This window comes from Saccostrea cucullata, unplaced genomic scaffold (assembly GCF_032062105.1).
Source record: "Saccostrea cucullata isolate Sc308-1 unplaced genomic scaffold, CSIRO_AGI_Scuc_v1 ctg217, whole genome shotgun sequence".
NCBI lineage: Eukaryota > Metazoa > Mollusca > Bivalvia > Ostreida > Ostreidae > Saccostrea > Saccostrea cuccullata.
In genome coordinates this window covers 48,144-66,119 of record NW_026936638.1, presented here as the reverse complement: position 1 = coordinate 66,119, position 17,976 = coordinate 48,144, and the positions used below count along the sequence as shown (strand labels likewise).

Here is a 17,976-nt window from a genome sequence, read left to right as displayed (position 1 = left end):
GATGTAGACGGAATATGTAAGATACAAATTTAAAACCATGCTCTTACCATTACATTCAGTAACGTATTCGGATTGGAGAATGTATTATTCAGGTTACTTAGTCCAAGAATATATGAATTCTTCATGTTATTGTTGATGTAAGTTTCTCTGAAATCACCATATGTTGTTTTGTCTGTTATTAATTTAATCAGAGGTTTCTGAAATTCCAGTTTCTCTCCCGTCACTATTGTTTCTAAAGTCAAAAGCTGAACATCCATTATGGTGTCTTGTATTCTTTGAAAGTATTCACTCATCTGAAAAAAGAACAGTAATATATTCACAACTATTTTTGCAAAATATCTGAGCTGCTTGAAAATAAAATTTCTTGATAAATTAAAAACATTTTTTTGCATAAAATATTTATTATCTAGACAAGATCAATAAATTAGCATGAGTCATATTATTCTTATTCAATCAAATTTAAAAAAAAAATCATATAAATTTAGTTATATTAAAGATCTTATTTTTGTTTGGAGACTCACTATCTCTCGCTGTATAGTGGCGATTTCTCTTTCATAGGTTCGAAGTTCAAACAGCAACTCAGCTTTTTCTCTCAGTCGATGAGATATACCATCTGTTCTCTCTTGCACGATTAGGTTTGTATCAATATGTGTGCCAAATATATGGACTAATTCGGATAGAACACTTAAAAATGATAATTCCTCATCGAAGTCAATCCATTGCTTCGGAATCAGAACTTCTATCAGGTTATTCAAAATTCTAACGAAATCTGAAATTAAATAGCTTTTTCATTATAAAAGAGAAATGCATGTAAAAGGAGTGGAACTTTCCACCAAAAATTACGCTTAAGTAATTTGTTTTCTTCATCCAAGCTTACTACGTAAATAGATTAACATCAACGATTTTGAAAGATCTTTATTCTTTTTACAAGAAAAAAAAGAATCAGTGCTTACGACAATATAAAAGAAAGAAATCTTACGGTTGACAATTTCATTTAGAGTTGAAACATCATGGTTACGTAGCGGAAGTTCTGTGTGCTTTACTCTTGACACAAAACATTGGGATATGTCCAGAAAAACCCGTAATATGTTTCTCTGAAAATAGCAAATTATTTTTATTTTCTACAAAATTCTCTTTTCAAATACATTTTATAGATTAGGCTTTTAATAAATCAACTATTAACAAAAAAATCTAGGAGAATCGTTTCCGGCAGAAGTATTAACTGACAGATTAGACCAGACCTGTTTACTTTCTTTATATTTATCTATCAACATTTAATTACTAGTACATAAAATGCCAAATGAACTTACCAAAGAATTAAACTTTATATATATGGTGTGTCTGACCACTGCATCAATTCCACTAAGTATCGATGAAATTTCCGACAAACTGTAGATCTTATACGACAGATCGGACACATTTTTAACATCCTCGACCATGATATTGGTTATATTTATTAGGAACTGCAAATGGGATAAATGATAATGAGAACAAATAAACATGACTTTAAAGTACTAAGTGCATCTGTTAACATTTTGAAGCTTATGCTGAAGCCCCAAGACTTGAAAACATAGTTAAAGGTTTACAACTATCACAATGCTGAAAGACAACAGTCAAATTTCAACCAGAAAAGCTTACCTGAGCTCTGCTAGCATAATAAAAACCATTGAAAAGTCGCAAAACATTAAACATGTAAGCCAAGAGTTTTCGGTTCGCTTTACTCAATGATGGACCAAAAACCTGGAACTTGCAAAGTTGCAGAGCATGAAAGAAGTGTCTAATTCGTGCTTAATATACAGTGTATTTTCGAAATAAATGTAAACATTTGTACCAGCAAATCGAGATGAATTTATGTTTTACAGTTGCCTAAGCACTTGCAAAGATATACTTATACCCGCATACATTTTCATAAAGTATCTCCACATCAGACTCTTCGTATAATGTCACGTGATCGACAGATCCACCAATGATATCCTCTGGCGTTGTTGTATTCATTTTCTTATCGTGGTAAAAAAAATAGTCTTGTTAATTATATTCTTTTTCAATAACCGCAAATCAAATAATTGTATAAACATTTTTTTATTACGTATAAGTAAAAAAGTAAAAATATTGTCTTTGGGCTCTTACGTTTGGATATTTATGGATCATAGACGCAATGGACGCAATGTATCTAAATGTCCTGACATTATCACCGCCTGCAGTCATGGGACCTATTTTATCATTAAAGGTGGTTATCAGGAGCAATGCTTTAGTCACATCTTCTCCATTGACAGGTACATAAATTTGAGGTGCTTCAATCTGTTAATATTTTACATCAAATAGCGTTATGAAAAAGATGAAAATCCAATAAAATGTATAGATAAATAGGAAATGAAAAAGATCTAAATAATTTTTAAATTTCGTTTGACTTTATATCAATTATTATTGGTAATAACGTATAAGAAGTCTATCAAATTTGACTCAATTTGCACTTACTGTAAAATGTTTTTCAACCACTTCATAGTCATAGTAAATATCATAAATCTTGATCTGAACCGTAACATTGTTGTCAAATTGTATATCTCCTACTTGTATCGGCAGATTAGATATAGAAGGTTCCCCTACAAAAAAGTAGACTTATCTTCTACACTTTTTTACATCGAATATCAAATGTTTGTACATGAAAGATTCTGATTTGAACAGCTTCTTTTTTTAAATCTTTAATCAATGATGTTTTTCAGATTTTTATATATTTCATTTCTACATGTTTCCGTGTACAGAGGACCGATATAAAACATTGATCAAAACTATATTTAAGATTTCACGCGATTAAAATAATTCTTTGAGCTGACTAAATTATTTAAATGATAATTTTCTGGGGTTTTTTCTTTTGTAATTTTAAACCGATTGCCATTTACCTCTCTCCTAACTCTTTTAAAATTATCTATCAAGAAACACAATCACACACACAAGAAAGCCATTAAACGTAACATAAGTTCTTCCTTTCTACACGATAATACCTGCATTGTTCTTAAAAAATGAAAATATAAATTATGATTAATTTAAAAAATATTATTATTATGACAATTGGTTTTTCAGTCAGTTATGCAATTTTTATCTGCAAAAGTTGCCAGTGTTCATACCTACATGAATTTTTACATGGGAAAATTTATTGATCCTAATTCTTTTACTGAACAAATTACTAAATGGTCGTTTTGCTATAAATATAAATCTTTAAATCTATTTGTATGTATACTGTAACGGAAGAGCATTTTATTTTAAATCATATAAAATGTTTGAACTGATTTAGTCATCGCTAGTCCAATGCAAGTTCTTAAGAAATTGTACCTCTGACCACTCGTTCATGCAATAAGCTTGTTTTTTTAAGAACCCGTGAAAGCAGTTTACCCGGTGAGATCAGAGTAAAAAGGGAAGAGTTTAGTTCTCAGCTTCGTCCAATCTGTTACTCTCCTTAATTGTAAGTGCATGTTCAGCAAATAGACTTTAATAGCAAATGTTCGTTAAATAAATGTATGAATGAATGAAAGAAAGAAGGAATGAATGAATGAATACTATTGCGCTTAAAAGATTATGAAAACAAAAAGCCCCCCCCCCCCCCGACGCAATGGAATTATTGTTTGGGGTTTGTCACCATCCGCACTAGCGTATTTTTTAAACATTTATTTTTATTACACCACTTTAATTGCGAATGTTGGACTATGACAATTTGTAAATTGAAGTGTTTTAAATCTTTATCGACAGTAGAAAAAAATTCAATAAAGTACATTTAACCTGCATGTTTAATTATTTATTCAATTAATGCAGTACATGTATTAAGTAAACTATTTAATTATTGTGTGTCTAAGGCCGTTAATTTCATCAGTCACCTATTATTTAGAAATAATTCTGAAAATAATGGGGTGCTCTATTAACCGCATTTTTTTTTTTAATAAAACACACCCTCTCCGAACACGTATATCTGATATTAAACGACAAATCCTTTTTTTTTTAAATTATAACATAAAAAATCAGTAAAAAATGATAATTGAGCAATTTTATTTATTGAATCTGTTAGCTTTGATTCAAGTTCAAGTTCATTTATTCACTCAAAACCATTAATAGTCTAGTATGCTAAATTATTTGATATGATCAAGAATTTTAAAATGCGTAATTTGGCCTTAATGGGCCGGAGAATGTTCATCTTGGTGTGAATTCTACTTAATTAAAGTTATGTTTTTAATTGCAAATGGCCATTCATGGTCTAACACTAATTACGTCTGTAGCGGATAACCTCACGGTTTCCTGGAGTCTGTGTGGTTGAGATAGTCACTGCTGACAGTACTAAAATATACTGTACAGTATTAGTAAAATACTTCAATTCCCCCTTTACAATACTGACTGCGCAAAATCTCGATTCAGATCCCATTGATAACAGAATATTAATATGCAAATATGCAACTTGTATTCATGTAAAATACTAACTCATTCAAGAAAAACATTCAAGTATCATAAATATGTTTCATTAAAAAGATTTGCTATATAATGTTTAAATAATCAATAAAAAAAAATTGGCCCGGCCAACTTGAAATAAAAATGATTGATTGTCTTCTCCTGAAAGATTTGCTAAAAGACAGCAACTTAAAATTGTTTAAACCTCAAAAAAAAAAAAAAAAAGAAAAAGAAAGAATATAAAGAAGAATAAAGCAATTTTTTTCAAGTAATCCGGATATGACAAAATTAATATTGAATAGAATGAATGAATTAAATACTTCATTATGAAACGCAGAGAACAAGCAAACATTTTTTTTAAAGTTGGCCTTGTACTGTGTTTCACCCTCTTGCTAGTATATACTAGTTTTGATCAGACATTGATCTTTTGTGTCACCCTTAGTGACAGCCATTTGGTGCATATAATTGTCTTGCTGATTCTATAGAAAGATGACGCTTATCAGTAAATTTCTTTTATTGCAGTATCAAAATTGGGAATTCAGTTTCATTGAGTACAAAACAAAACATCAACATTCAAATAGTCATGATAACAAACATAATTATACATTTAACAGGTAACACATCATGATCATGGATTGGAGACAAATTTCTTTACTTTCTACAAACAACATTTAAGATATCTGAGAATGCTGTTCTTATTTGACTGTATCTTATAAAGTAGTTAAATGCTGAATTGGAAAAAAGGACTCTTACATTTCATTTCTCAATTTTGTTAAAATATCAATAAAATGCATACAAAAAAAATGTGGTCTAAAAACATGAAAATGAAGGGGAAAAATCTTGAACGAATTTCAAGGTACTTTCTTCTATAAGCATAAATCTGAGTTTGAAAATTAAACAAGAGTGTAACTTTGTGTTTGGTAACTTTGGTTCATTTTCTCTGTACAAGAATTCTTGCAAACAATATACCATACACCATAATATAGAGTCTCAAGACGTATTATTTGTATTCACATATCTCCCTGAAAGCAAAGACATCATATGAACATAAACAGTCATGTATCCCACTAAGCATTGATAATCCAGACACCACGGTCTTTCACATGAACAAGAGGTCTGCTGATGACACTTACATGGAAAAGCTGCTGTCCAAGTACACTTTCCTGGAAGAGGAAATACTTTCCAACTTTTTCAGCAATTGGATACACATCTACAATAACCCAGTTTTGGACTGCTCCACACAATACATGTTCAAGAAAAAAACATATTCGTCCAAACAGAAGTCCGCCACTTCCAGGAAGTTTCACGATTGACGGTTCTCTGCGTCCCTTGAATCTAGTTCCAATATAGCGGATCTGTCGGCCACAATCATCTGTAATGTCCAGTGTTGAATAGTTCTCTGTCACTTCGGATGAAAACTGCACTGTGCTCAACTTGAGGTTTAGAAGATAAAAGTTCATCATGAACTGTCTCATTTCTGGTGTGATTTGGGATGTGGTATTCTTCTTTGTGTGGTTTTCTTGAGAAGAAACACTGAATCCATCTCTCATCTGTTCCATGATCTGCTGACTAGTTTTTACAAGGGTCTTTTCATTGGTGGACAGGTCGCAAGGGTTGAACCTTCCACTCAGTATCATATATACACACCAGTCGTAGATCTAAAAACCAAAATAGTAAAGTAAATAAACTAGCTTTGGAAATGAGGATATTTTCTTTAAACTTTACATGATGACCATTTGTGGCCAATTTCTTATCATGTACAGTGAGATATTAATTAACAGTATTAAGAAACATAAAACTGAACACAATGCCTTATTTCTTAGACATACAAGATAGTGAATAAGGCAATTTGTGGGGAAAAATATTAAAAAAAATTTGATTAACATAAACTCAAAAATTTAGTCCTGGGAATTTTCTCTAAATGCTTAATTCACAAAATATGATTTTTGTATGTGTGAAGCTAAAGGCATTCTGCAGGCCTTGTTCACTTATCTCCTTTATCACGAAGACATTTCATGTGCACTTTGCATGCACTTGTTTCATATTGTCTGCTTATAATACAATAAAGATTTTTTAAAAATTAAACTTACTGTGACTTTTAGAATATTAGACATGTTAGATGATCATATATGTACTTTCATGCTAAACTGTTGAAACTGTTTGACATTTGAGCATTTATTAAGCTAAAAATGGTATATATAGTCAACATTATATTAAGATCGACTGTATTAAAAAGGTTGAATCAATGATATTCATAAAAATTTCCGACTTACCACATATGTTTCCATGACTGTGGATTCTTCCATTCCCTTCCTTAGACACTGTCTTGTCACCCATCCATTAGCCCTTTCATAAGGAAACAACCATCGACCATACATGGGTCCGTAGTTTGCCAAATCATCCACAATGTGGTGAATGAGATGAGTAGTAAGGTTCTGAAATCCAGATTAAAAATATTATTGCTATGTCCCTGGTTACGAATAATTGATAGGAAAAAAATAAAAAACATTTTTTTTAAATTCAGTGTAACTTATTACGTGAGTCCCATAACTAAAAATATTGACTTAATTAAGCCCTCATTCTCTTTTAACATTGTTACAATTGATTGCAATATCTCATTTCAAAAGCCTTTAAATAGTAAATTTCTTTTTGTATATTTTGAAGCCCAAGAAAATCTACTTTGAATATGGACATGTACTGATATTAAATTGTGCAAATTACATATAATATTTTACCTGAATTGCCAAAGGAAAATCTCTCTCTAGAAGTGATAGCGCTTCATGTGTGTCTGCCTGGAGCTGGGCAATGTCCAGAACGGTCAACTTGGGTGACACAATTCTTCTTATAACACCGCAGATGTGTTCCAGAGTTCTTTCTTGAGAAATAGGAAGAAGATCTTTGATGCACCATTCAAAAGCCCCAGAGGTGACAAACTGCAAAAATACAATATCAACAAACCATTGTAAAAATCACAAGTAAAATTCATAACGATTTTGAAAATATAAACATACATATGTACTTATGCTCTAAAATTATTTTGATTTCATCTTGCTTCTTCTATGTAAACAATGGTTTAAAAAATAGTTTCCTACATGCCTTAAAATTTATATTTCAGCGACATACATGTATTAATTCTACTACCTCATAAAAATACTTGTGTGTAATTTCTTGATGACACTTTTAAAACATTTTAAACATAGAAAATAAACAGAGCACTTTTCAGATTTTTTTTTACACTCTTAATAGCATATTACTACCCGGTATTATACAAAAAATATTAACTAACCTGTAGTTTGGCATTCATTGTCCTTAAGGTCCAGAGCTTGGTAAAATGTGGCCCAGGGGTGATTTCATGTGAGTGGCTGTACACTATGGAGGAAGCTCTTTCGTCTGCAGTTTTAATCTGCTCCTTCGAGAGTGACCATGGTGTTGAATCAACTAATGTCTGTTCACTTTCAACATTTCTTTTCTTCTTCTTTTTTGGGCGATCAATACTGGCTTGCTCCTCGGCAGCACTTTTCCATACTTCATCAAAGCGACCAAAACTCTTTTCGCAGGACATAACTTTTTGTGTATTCTGCTTACCAACTAGCATTTCCATCAGATGACTAATAAAGTCTGCCAAGGTATGCATCCCATCTGGTGACATTTGTCTCATCCTGTCATGGTAAGGAAGCTGCTGTAGAATATAATTTCCTTTCAACCCTGTTGACTTCTGTTGGTTTGCTTTCTGTGTTTTGTTTGGTTTCAATTCATACTGGGTGCGCATTCTGTTCTCCTCCTCCTGAGTATAAGGACTTGGTTTGCTTCTTTCTTCTTGTCCATCTATGGCAAATCCACTGGCACTCCTCAGAGGATGACCAAAGGGAAGAAACTGTCTGTTTGAAATGTGAATCGTCTTCCTCAAGTGCTTACAATAATGTCCTGTTTCTCTACAGTACGGACAAGATCTCAAACTTGCATGGCCGGTCAAATGCATCACCTTGGAATAGGCTGGTATGTCACACAAATACTGCAGTAGGGCCACTTTAACTGTCGTTGGAGCTGAGCGGTAAGAATCATACACTGGGAACTCTGTTAGAGTTAAAAGTTCATCTACCACGATGGATAGGTATGGATCCAATGACTTTGGTTCGCTGCCATTTACACCACTTGGTATGATTCCCATAAGGAGCATTGGTCCAAGTAATTGTCGGATTGATGGGGGCAAAGTAATCCATGTCAACATGATGGGCCACATGGACTTTTGACAAGCACTGTTCTTGTTTGGATTCACACCATCCGTAAACAACGAGAGTGGCACACATGACTCTGGATTCTTATTTTCAAAGATCTCTCCAGGTTCGAACCATGATTTGAAAAGTTCACCATCTGTGAAGTCACCAAGAATGCCATCTCTTCTTACTTGAAGTTTCTCTGCATACAGAAGTCTGCATAGGTTTGGCGTTTCATACCATCTTGCTAGCCTTGGTCCAAGTGGCATGTATGTAAAGATTTTCCTGCTCTTTCTGGGCTCACTACAAACCGGACAGTCACTTAGATCTGAGTAAAGAAGGGCTCCAGAATCCCGATAAACAATACAGTCATTCACACATGCATCATATTTTTCCAGCGGGATAAGGAATGGAGAAATAAATGTCTTTGCCTCCTTGTATGTCCCAGGCAGATAATTTGGTTGTGGCAAGGATGACTTTTCACACTGAAGAGTGTCGGAAAGTGCTGTCTTGGACATCCCATGGTTCATAGAAAAGGTATACAGGTGCTTGGTCACTGCGTCCAATACAGTAGTAGTCGAACCCTCATAGAGTGGCTGCTGATACCTCTTCTGTTGGTACACATCTATGGACAGGTCAAATCTTGGCTTGAATGCAGATGAAAAATTTTTTGTGATAGTCTCTTGATGTGAGTAGAAAGTGTGCTTGGAAACCCATTCTCCTTGACACTCCCAGCATATACAAAACCTCTGAGAACCTGAAACAATTGAAAAATAAAATTACTGATGTTTGGATTTAAAATGAAGAAACCATATAATGTGTTTTAAATTAAATAATAAATATACTAAAATATTACTGTAAATAAAATAAAGATAACTTTTGAATTAGCCCAGTATAACATAAAACCAAGTTTATTCACCATTTCACTGAATTATTCATGACTTTTAAATTAAAAAATTATCCAAAATGATTAACATTATGAAATGCATTTATTCATAAATTACCATTATTTACTTTCTCCATAACTGCCAGGATAATTATACAAATGAACAAAAGTAGTAAGAGACATTGCATGCTAAAAATTAAATCAAACTAAGCTAGCAGCAGTGTCTCTCCTTGTTGAATGAAGTGATGAACTAGATGAATTGGCTACTGTATTTGTTGATATTGCATAACATTACAGCATCAAAGGGGCTGATAATCATGTGATGTACCCAGACATCAGTTACAAGGGATTTGTTTGTGTATATGGCCACTGAATTAACAGGCTACTTGATTTTACTCCAGATCTGAATAAACATCAATGGAATTCTGAGACTATTTAGCCAAATCTTTCCTATTTCATCATGTTCATTGATTTAATTAATTTTAAAATAAAAAAAATGTTCTGTTTAGTTTATGCAGAATTTTAGATAAAACTTTTTAAAATCTTTAATAAATTTTAAGATTTATATTAATTTTACAATTCCAACATGTCCAAGGTGATTAAATCTAGTTTATATACCATCCATTAATTATGAAAAAAGATAAAAAGTTAATATCAATATGTTTAATCATGATAATTAGGTGTAAATCAAACATGTTGTGATAGTAAAATCACTAGGGGGGAGATCAATGAAAATTAAAATGACACCAAGCTAGTGCCCAATTCAAATGGTTTCATTTAATTAGGAGAACGCTAATTACTTCTTAAAAGCACAAAGAATGTTGTCCACAGTCATCATTCTGTACTTTGGCAACACTTGGATTAACAGTAAACTTTAACTGTCAGTGTGTTTTGTTGAAATCTGTGTCATCATGTCTACCAGTGCAAATGTGAACCCTGTTTTTTCATCTTTGAACTTTCATCAAGATCAGGACTATGGCGCACCCTCCCATCCGTACCCAAATTCAGTGCAAGTGTATAACAGACAGTGTGGTTTTAACTGTATTTGTTGTGCGCGTATGCAACTTGGTAACTACTGTTCGTGTGCTTTCCCGAAGCAGTCCACTGCAACACAGACAGAGGAATACGACACGGTTCCTATGTCTATGGTCAAGGACAACCTGTGGAAAAGAGGAACTTCTGAACATGCAGCACTGCAGGTAATTTTTATTATCTCAATACCTGATTTTTGTTTAGATGTCCTAGTAAGCTAGGGTGGGGAGAGTTAATGATAATGTGTTCATTTCAATATCACAGCTTCTTCAACAGTCAGTGTAGACATCTAGAGCAATTTACTTGTAAATAACCTTTTTTGGTTTTATTATAGAATTTCAATAAACTTCTCAAACATTCTTAAATGAATGTGGTCATTTTACAAAATAACTTTAATACTTTTTTTCTCCATATCTCAAATTATAATTGTACATTTAAATAATTTAGTTTTTTCCTTTCTATTACTACGATCAATGTATACAATGTATGTAGTAGGGCCATCCTTAAAGAAATTTTGTTTGAAATTGCTGTCTGAAGGGTTTCAAACACAGGAGGGAGGGGGGAATTGAATTTGCATGAAGATAAAATTTAACATTTTAATAAAAATCTCAGCATAAACATGGTAAACAGTAAACATGGTTAATACATTTTCCGACTTTTAAAAAGAGTATCTAGCATCAACAAAAAAACCCTAATTTTATATAGATGTCAGTGTTTTGTATGGTGCATGTAATAGGAAGAACAAAAGTGATATTGGATAAAAAAAAATCTTCCTACTTTTGGTAAATAATTTTTTTTCAGGAGAGGGCATTTCAATGAGGTGGGAGTCAATTCAAAACAAACAATTTTATTTTGGCAAAGACCAAATGTTTATTTGTGTGGTTTTTTTTTTTGGCAATTTTACCCAATTATGTATTAGGAGAGGACTGTCTAAGGTACTGAACTATCAGATCTTTTAGACTGTGTAAATAAAATATATTTAATTCAATTCATACATGTATGACAGTATCTCACAAAAATAACCGAATATTATTCAAAGAACATTTATTTAATTTTCAATTCACCCTTTGCATTCTGATCAAAATTTACAAGTAGAGTAAAAGGGAAAGTTTTAAGGTGGAATATCCCTCTGATAAGAGAGATAACTTTCTTCAGACATTTTTTCATGGAATTCAGTGAATTGTCATGTCCAAGTTTACAGGTTTCATTCATGAGGACAATTTTAAAGTCAACTCAATCAAACCTAATCTAATGTACAAATGTTGATTTCTAGTTTTTATTGCTAGTATATTTATAAATTATTTATAATAGTTTACTTAAAACATTTATACTCAGTTTCTTTAAATGGTGTAAATTGAGAAATCTCTATCTCTTAAAGTATAATTCTTTGAATTGTACAGAAATTTCAGATGCAGTTTTGTTTGTAAACATTTAATTAATATTTTGTTTCATAAAAAATATTTTCAAGGGAGATAATGTAACAATAGCTCTTGTTTATGAATGTGTGTTATTTTACATGCACAGAAAACAATTTGTTGTTCTGATTTAAAAAGCAGCGCTTCAGTATGTTTTATAATGGGAATTAGATAGGTATGAGAGTAAATATTGTTTTTTTATATACCTCATATTTGTAATTTAATTACGGGATAAAAAATAATTAATCTTTCTATTTACCATATCAAATTCTCTTCACATCATAATTTGGTATATTATTTATTTCTGGTAAAGTAAGCAACGCTTCATACTTCAAACTATTTTCCACTTGAATTTAATGCTATAGTTGTTGCTGAAAATCAATGTCTGGATTTTTAAAAAAAGGTTGTGAAATTTGGAGCAGAGGAATATATTGCCCCTTAAAATCTTAAAATTACAAGAATCTTTTTGCAGGGGATGACAAATCCCATTGCCCGACGCCCGGGGCTAGTGAATTTTAGGGGTGGGCAAGTGAAATTTTATCAACCACTTGCGCGTGGGAAAGTGACTTAAAATAGAATTTATTTTTAGGCCATAAATTTAAAGCTGGACAGAGGGGCTTGTGCGATTTATTCAGCATTTGTCTTCTCCCTATTTTTTTGAAATATCTATAAATAAAGAATTAGTTTATGGTAGGGCAAGCAAAAATTCAGGTAGGGCAAGTCAATTTTGACCATGTACATGTACTTGCTCTTGGACAAATGCCTTAAAAATATATTGGTCAGCCCCTGTTTTGTGAAAAATTACATTCAAAAAACATCAAGCAATAACCCATATAAGTGGCATGAAAAGAAATGAATTTTATTATTTTCAATGTTTGTTTTTTTTGCTCAGAGAATGATCAACAGCACCATTGAGAAATATCAGCTGGTCAGTGCTAAGGACCGCCACCTACCCGCAGCAGTGTCAGAGATCCGGAATTACCTCAGTGTCAACTCCACCCTCGAGACAGTTGAGGAAAAGAAGATTTCAGACAGACTGAAGAAATCCCTGGAGTGGAGGAGATACTATGCCAAAAAAAGGTATGCTGAGGTTCCATATTCATTATTATTTATAAGAAGTACATGTATCAATTATCAAGTATCATAAGTTTTCTATGCGAGATCAGAGTAATATGTACATAGAAATTAAAAGGACAATCCTACAATTGTTTGTGAAAACATAGAGAAGTTACAATACAAATATAAAGGACTTCATTTGATAATTTTAATTCTTTAATCACAGGTCTCATGCAACAAGCAATGGTTTACCAGTGCGGCATGTGATAAAGAAGAAAAAGTCAGGATCCGACAAGGAGAACAGACAGCCCAGTCCCACTGATGAAGAGCCCTTACTTCAAGGAGATCTTGGATCTGACCTACATGATGTGTAAGTTCAGCGTTTCTGATCTTACTCTCTCATATTAAGCCAAAAATGAACAAACTCAACAAAAAATGCATTTAATTTTTTTTTCTCATAAATATTTCATTTAAGTTTAAGATAGTCAGTCTCCTTAATTTTATTTACTGCTTAAATTAAGTTAATAATTTTTTATGTGCATTTCATCTTCTTTTCATAACCAGCATATTCTATAAAATGTGATTTTAAAAAAAAATTGGAATACCATGATCAAATCATATAATAATCTATTTTTTTAACCTTTTTCCAGTGGTGTTGACAACAGAGGATTTGACCCAGACACTGACAGTGACAGTGATGTCCCCCTGTCAACCCTAGCTACAAGAAAGAAGAAGTCCCTCTGAACAGTGATTGAGTGAAGCCCAAAATTACTTGGACTGCCAACAGACGTTTGACTACAATCTTGTATTATTGACAAAAAACCATAACTTTATTGTGCATGTTAAGAACTTTACATTGATTGTCGCATTGGTGTGATAGAACTGTATAACAAATTCATGAAAGAGATCCTATTAATTAAGTACATGTAAATCTGTATTTATTGTCATGACGAAATAAATTATTATCTATCATTTCTTTTTTTCATTATTCAAGATTATATGGGTGCTTATATATTTCCGGCTCGATTCGAATGGCCAAAGCATGTTTATGGGACATTAATAAGTTTTCTTTCCACCAGTAAAACGGGATTGGGGTTACAATATCAATATGCATGAAATCATGAGACATGGGATCAATGTTTAATCTCTGTGTGAAACTTAGCTTACTGATGTAGCCTATTCAAATGAAAAACCCAAGAACTTGTGTCTAATCCCATTGATTATGTTTCAATAAAATGTTTAAATCAACAACCCAATGGCAGATATTCTGATGTACTTACTTTGTCAGTACTCAACCAACTGAATGTTGTCATCTTGTCCGAAATAACTTGATAGCTTGTCCGAGTTGTCTGAAAGTTGTCCTTGAATCATCACGTTTTTCAGCCACATTTCTTTCCTCCTTCCGTTGAAGATTGTTATAGGTGCGGAGCACGATCTCGATTTTAATTCCAAATGTATTTTTATGGCGAGTGCAATTGTATTTTTTTTTTTTTAAAAAGTCATGGATTTGCACATTGAAGAAATATATTTCTGCGATCTTTTTGACTAGTGAAACATGTACATGTATTAATGGCGAATTCATTTTCTCATACTTGTGTATGTAATTCGAAAATTATTAGCTTAATAGGAGTTCGGGTCATATTATACATGTATGTAAATTTGGCTTACAGTACATGAATTGATTTTTCATGTACATAAAGAAAACTGTATGTAAAGTAGATGTCATAATATATATATATCTGACCAGACTGGTATTAGATACCCCTTTCCACTAGGGCTGGGCAATAATATCGATATTTCAATATATTGCAATACAATGTGCAAAAAATATCGTAATTATTTTAATTCGATATTTTGGCAATATTTAAATCAAAATTAAAAATATAAAAATGGACTTTTTTGTTATTAAACTCAAACAGTAAGACTCTTTGTTTTGTGGGGACATTTCAGAATAACTTAAAAACTAAATCAACAAAATCTTTTTTCCCCCTTGGTTACTTCAAATTATCATGGTTATGTACATTCTGCATGTAATTTATAGTTAATATAGTAAGAAAATGCCATTTTTATTACATTAAAAATTGTTGCAATAAATCTATGTGAATACAATTAAAAAATTGCAATATATCGCAATACATTCTCTCTCTCTACCCAGCCCTACTTTCCACCACTGAACTTGGGTCAGGGACCGGTTTACCATCTTACCATGTTCACTAAATCTAATTACTGTTTATTTTGATTTACGCGAGAACTAAACAAACAAACAAAAATTAATCTTTCACTCAATCTGCGGTTAAGATTTTCCGACTAACAATAACCCAGAAAAATAAATACCAAGTAAAGTACCGCATAAACCATGCAGCTTTTCAAATTAATCTTAGATAAATTACAATGTACATTCTTAATCTCCATATGGTCATGAAATTTACAGATGATAGTAAGTGTGCATTAATAAATTATTTTAATTAATCTTTCTTTTAAATCAAATAAATAAAAGAGAGGAGGTAACCACTCTTCTCTCTCTCTCTCTCTCTCTCTCTCTCTCTCTCTCTCTCTTTTTTTTTTTTGGGGGGGGGGGGGGGGCTCACAATGAATTTGTCCCTAAAACTAGAAAAAAAAAATGTTTGCCCCCTGGAAATTCGATCAGGGCTGTCTGCCTAATTTTCTCTTCAATGGAGCTACAGTTCCACCCTCTCGGATGAAAAGTTTAGTGATACAATTGTTGGTGAAAAAAAATCTAGGTCTACAATTGTAACATTCTAAGTTTACGTCTATTTCAAATAACTTTCTTTCTCGCTTGTTTGCTAAAATTTTATTTGAGGACTTGGAGAAAGAAAAAAAAAATGTAACTATAACCCAAATGACTAATGAAAATAATAATTAAAAATAATAAATGCAATATGGATATCAAAATAAAGGTCTCAGCAAGTACAATCTAAATCTGTGTTTGTATTTGCATTTTTGTTAATTCAACAAAATTCTTTAGTTTGAAGCTTTCAAGACATTCAACGTATATTGATTCCTGTTGTTGTGTAACCACTCCTGTTGATATATCAGGACACTCGGTCTTGATACCTTTTGTTTAAATCTCTGGCTATCGTCCACTGCTTAATCCACCGTTTTCCTGATAGGTATACATTTTCTGTTGAGTGTACACTTTAATCCACGACCATGATAAGCCACCTTACCCTTTGAATCAATCTTTCGACTTTTATTTTAAATGCTTAAATATATAATATGTATAAACTAATCAATTGAAACAAAAATTATTATTTGATATCAAGTGTTTAAAATATGATATAAATTTATGAGCGAGAGAGAGAGAGAGTTTAAAAAAAAATAATAATAATGTATCAATGTTTCAAAATTTTTTCTCTTCATGAAATATTGCCTACCAAAGCATTTTATTTACTGCACTGCATTTCATTCCCGGAAATCTGCATGATAACAATTCAGAAATTTTTAAAATTCATTTTCAAAATTTTTTTTTTAACTCTGAGAGTTTTACCCTGTACCTCTCAGAAAATCATATGTTTACCAAATATTGATATATCTTTTCAGAATATTACTAAAAACATAATATAAGAATTTTGTATACCTTCACCTGTATACACGATCGAGCACTATACATGTAATAATTTAAAAAGAGTTCAATAAGAATGCATTTAATGTTCACTAAATCAAATGCCCTTGAACATGTTGAATAAACCGAAATTTGATATACTATAATTTGAAAGTGAATTGTTTGATCCTATACTTTCATTCCTGAAAAAAAAAACTATCTGAAAAATGCTGGAGATGAAAACTTTAAGAGGTCGGAAATAAAGAGTTGTAAAAAATCCCAGAAATGAAATTCAGCTGTTTACCGCATATGGAACTATGGAAAATGACAATGTGACTTTAGAATTGTTCAGAACAATACATGTAAATGATGATATATAATTGATTAGAATTGCTCGGTTAATTTAAAACGTCAAGACTAGAGAAATCATAATTATTCATTATATTTATAATTTATGATATCACATTTAACCTATAGAATTTATTTTTGTACTTTTTATATATGGTATTAGTGTATACTAAGTGTACCTATCAGCAAAAAATAGCATTCTAAAAAACAGCATTCTCAAAATAAATATATCATTCACTAAGTCTAAATTACCCAATCGGCTTAATCTTAACACTTATTGAAGTTAAAATATCTGTAACTTTAAGAACTGTGAAAGTGAAATAAGTCTAAAATAAAATCACAGTGTGGTTCAGTGATGTACAGTGCCAAACTGGGATGCGTACATTGAAATTCAGTGATGTACAGTGCCAGTCTGGGACGCGTACAGTGATCAATAGTAGTGTACTGTGCTGTACAGAGGTTGAGTACTGTACGCGTCTGTGATGTACAGTGTTGTACTGTAGAGGCGTACAATGATAGACAGTGGTGTACAGTGCTGTACAGTGAGGGCGTACAGTAATGTACAGGGATGTACAAAAAATAACAGTGAATCTGTACTGTGATTTACCGAGGATTACAGTGGGTACAGGGATTTTGTACAGTGAGTGTACAGTGCTTAAACAGAGAAAAGCAGAACTTTAACAGTGGGTAACAGAGTTTATCTGAGAATTTTCAGAATATCAGGGAATTTTAAATTCAGTAGTGTGATATGGGCATACCACGTAAAGTTGTTTATACTTTTTATTTGAGAAGAGTAAACTATTGAATCAATTATAAGCATTTTTCTCAGAATTAAATAAAGATTTTTGAAAACTATTTAATTTTTGAGTCTGATTATCATCAGTATCTTTTGTAGTATTTATTCATTTCCTTTCCAGTGTAACCATACCGGGTATTTACCACCAGACACAGCAGAAATAGCAAAATATTGCAATCGTTATATTTGATTATAATCTTATTTAGTTTTTGTGTCTGATCATCATCACAGTCTGTTTT

General features: G+C 32.0%; 3 protein-coding genes across 3 annotated transcripts; 1 reads left to right on the top strand and 2 right to left on the bottom strand.

Annotated features, from left to right (window-relative positions):
- Positions 1-29: 29 nt before the first annotated feature.
- LOC134246032 (uncharacterized) lies at positions 30-4,880 on the bottom strand. Its single transcript, XM_062728295.1, has 9 exons — positions 4,847-4,880; positions 4,255-4,320; positions 2,476-2,600; positions 2,128-2,298; positions 1,903-1,998; positions 1,311-1,463; positions 980-1,094; positions 522-769; positions 30-293 (listed from the first exon to the last, which is right to left on the bottom strand). The coding sequence occupies exons 1-9, from the start codon at positions 4,878-4,880 to the stop codon at positions 30-32; spliced, it is 1,272 nt and encodes a 423-aa protein (XP_062584279.1).
- Positions 4,881-4,924: 44 nt separating this feature from the next.
- On the bottom strand, positions 4,925-14,600 carry LOC134246058 (uncharacterized). The gene is made up of 5 exons (XM_062728318.1): positions 14,312-14,600; positions 7,715-9,399; positions 7,164-7,361; positions 6,702-6,863; positions 4,925-6,086 (listed from the first exon to the last, which is right to left on the bottom strand). Exons 2-5 carry the CDS (start codon positions 9,170-9,172, stop codon positions 5,496-5,498), a joined length of 2,409 nt encoding a protein of 802 aa, XP_062584302.1. The 5' UTR covers positions 9,173-9,399; positions 14,312-14,600; the 3' UTR covers positions 4,925-5,495.
- Positions 10,327-14,019, top strand: LOC134246059 (uncharacterized). Its single transcript, XM_062728319.1, has 4 exons — positions 10,327-10,727; positions 12,868-13,055; positions 13,258-13,401; positions 13,682-14,019. The coding sequence occupies exons 1-4, from the start codon at positions 10,440-10,442 to the stop codon at positions 13,773-13,775; spliced, it is 714 nt and encodes a 237-aa protein (XP_062584303.1). The 5' UTR covers positions 10,327-10,439; the 3' UTR covers positions 13,776-14,019.
- Positions 14,601-17,976: the final 3,376 nt, after the last annotated feature.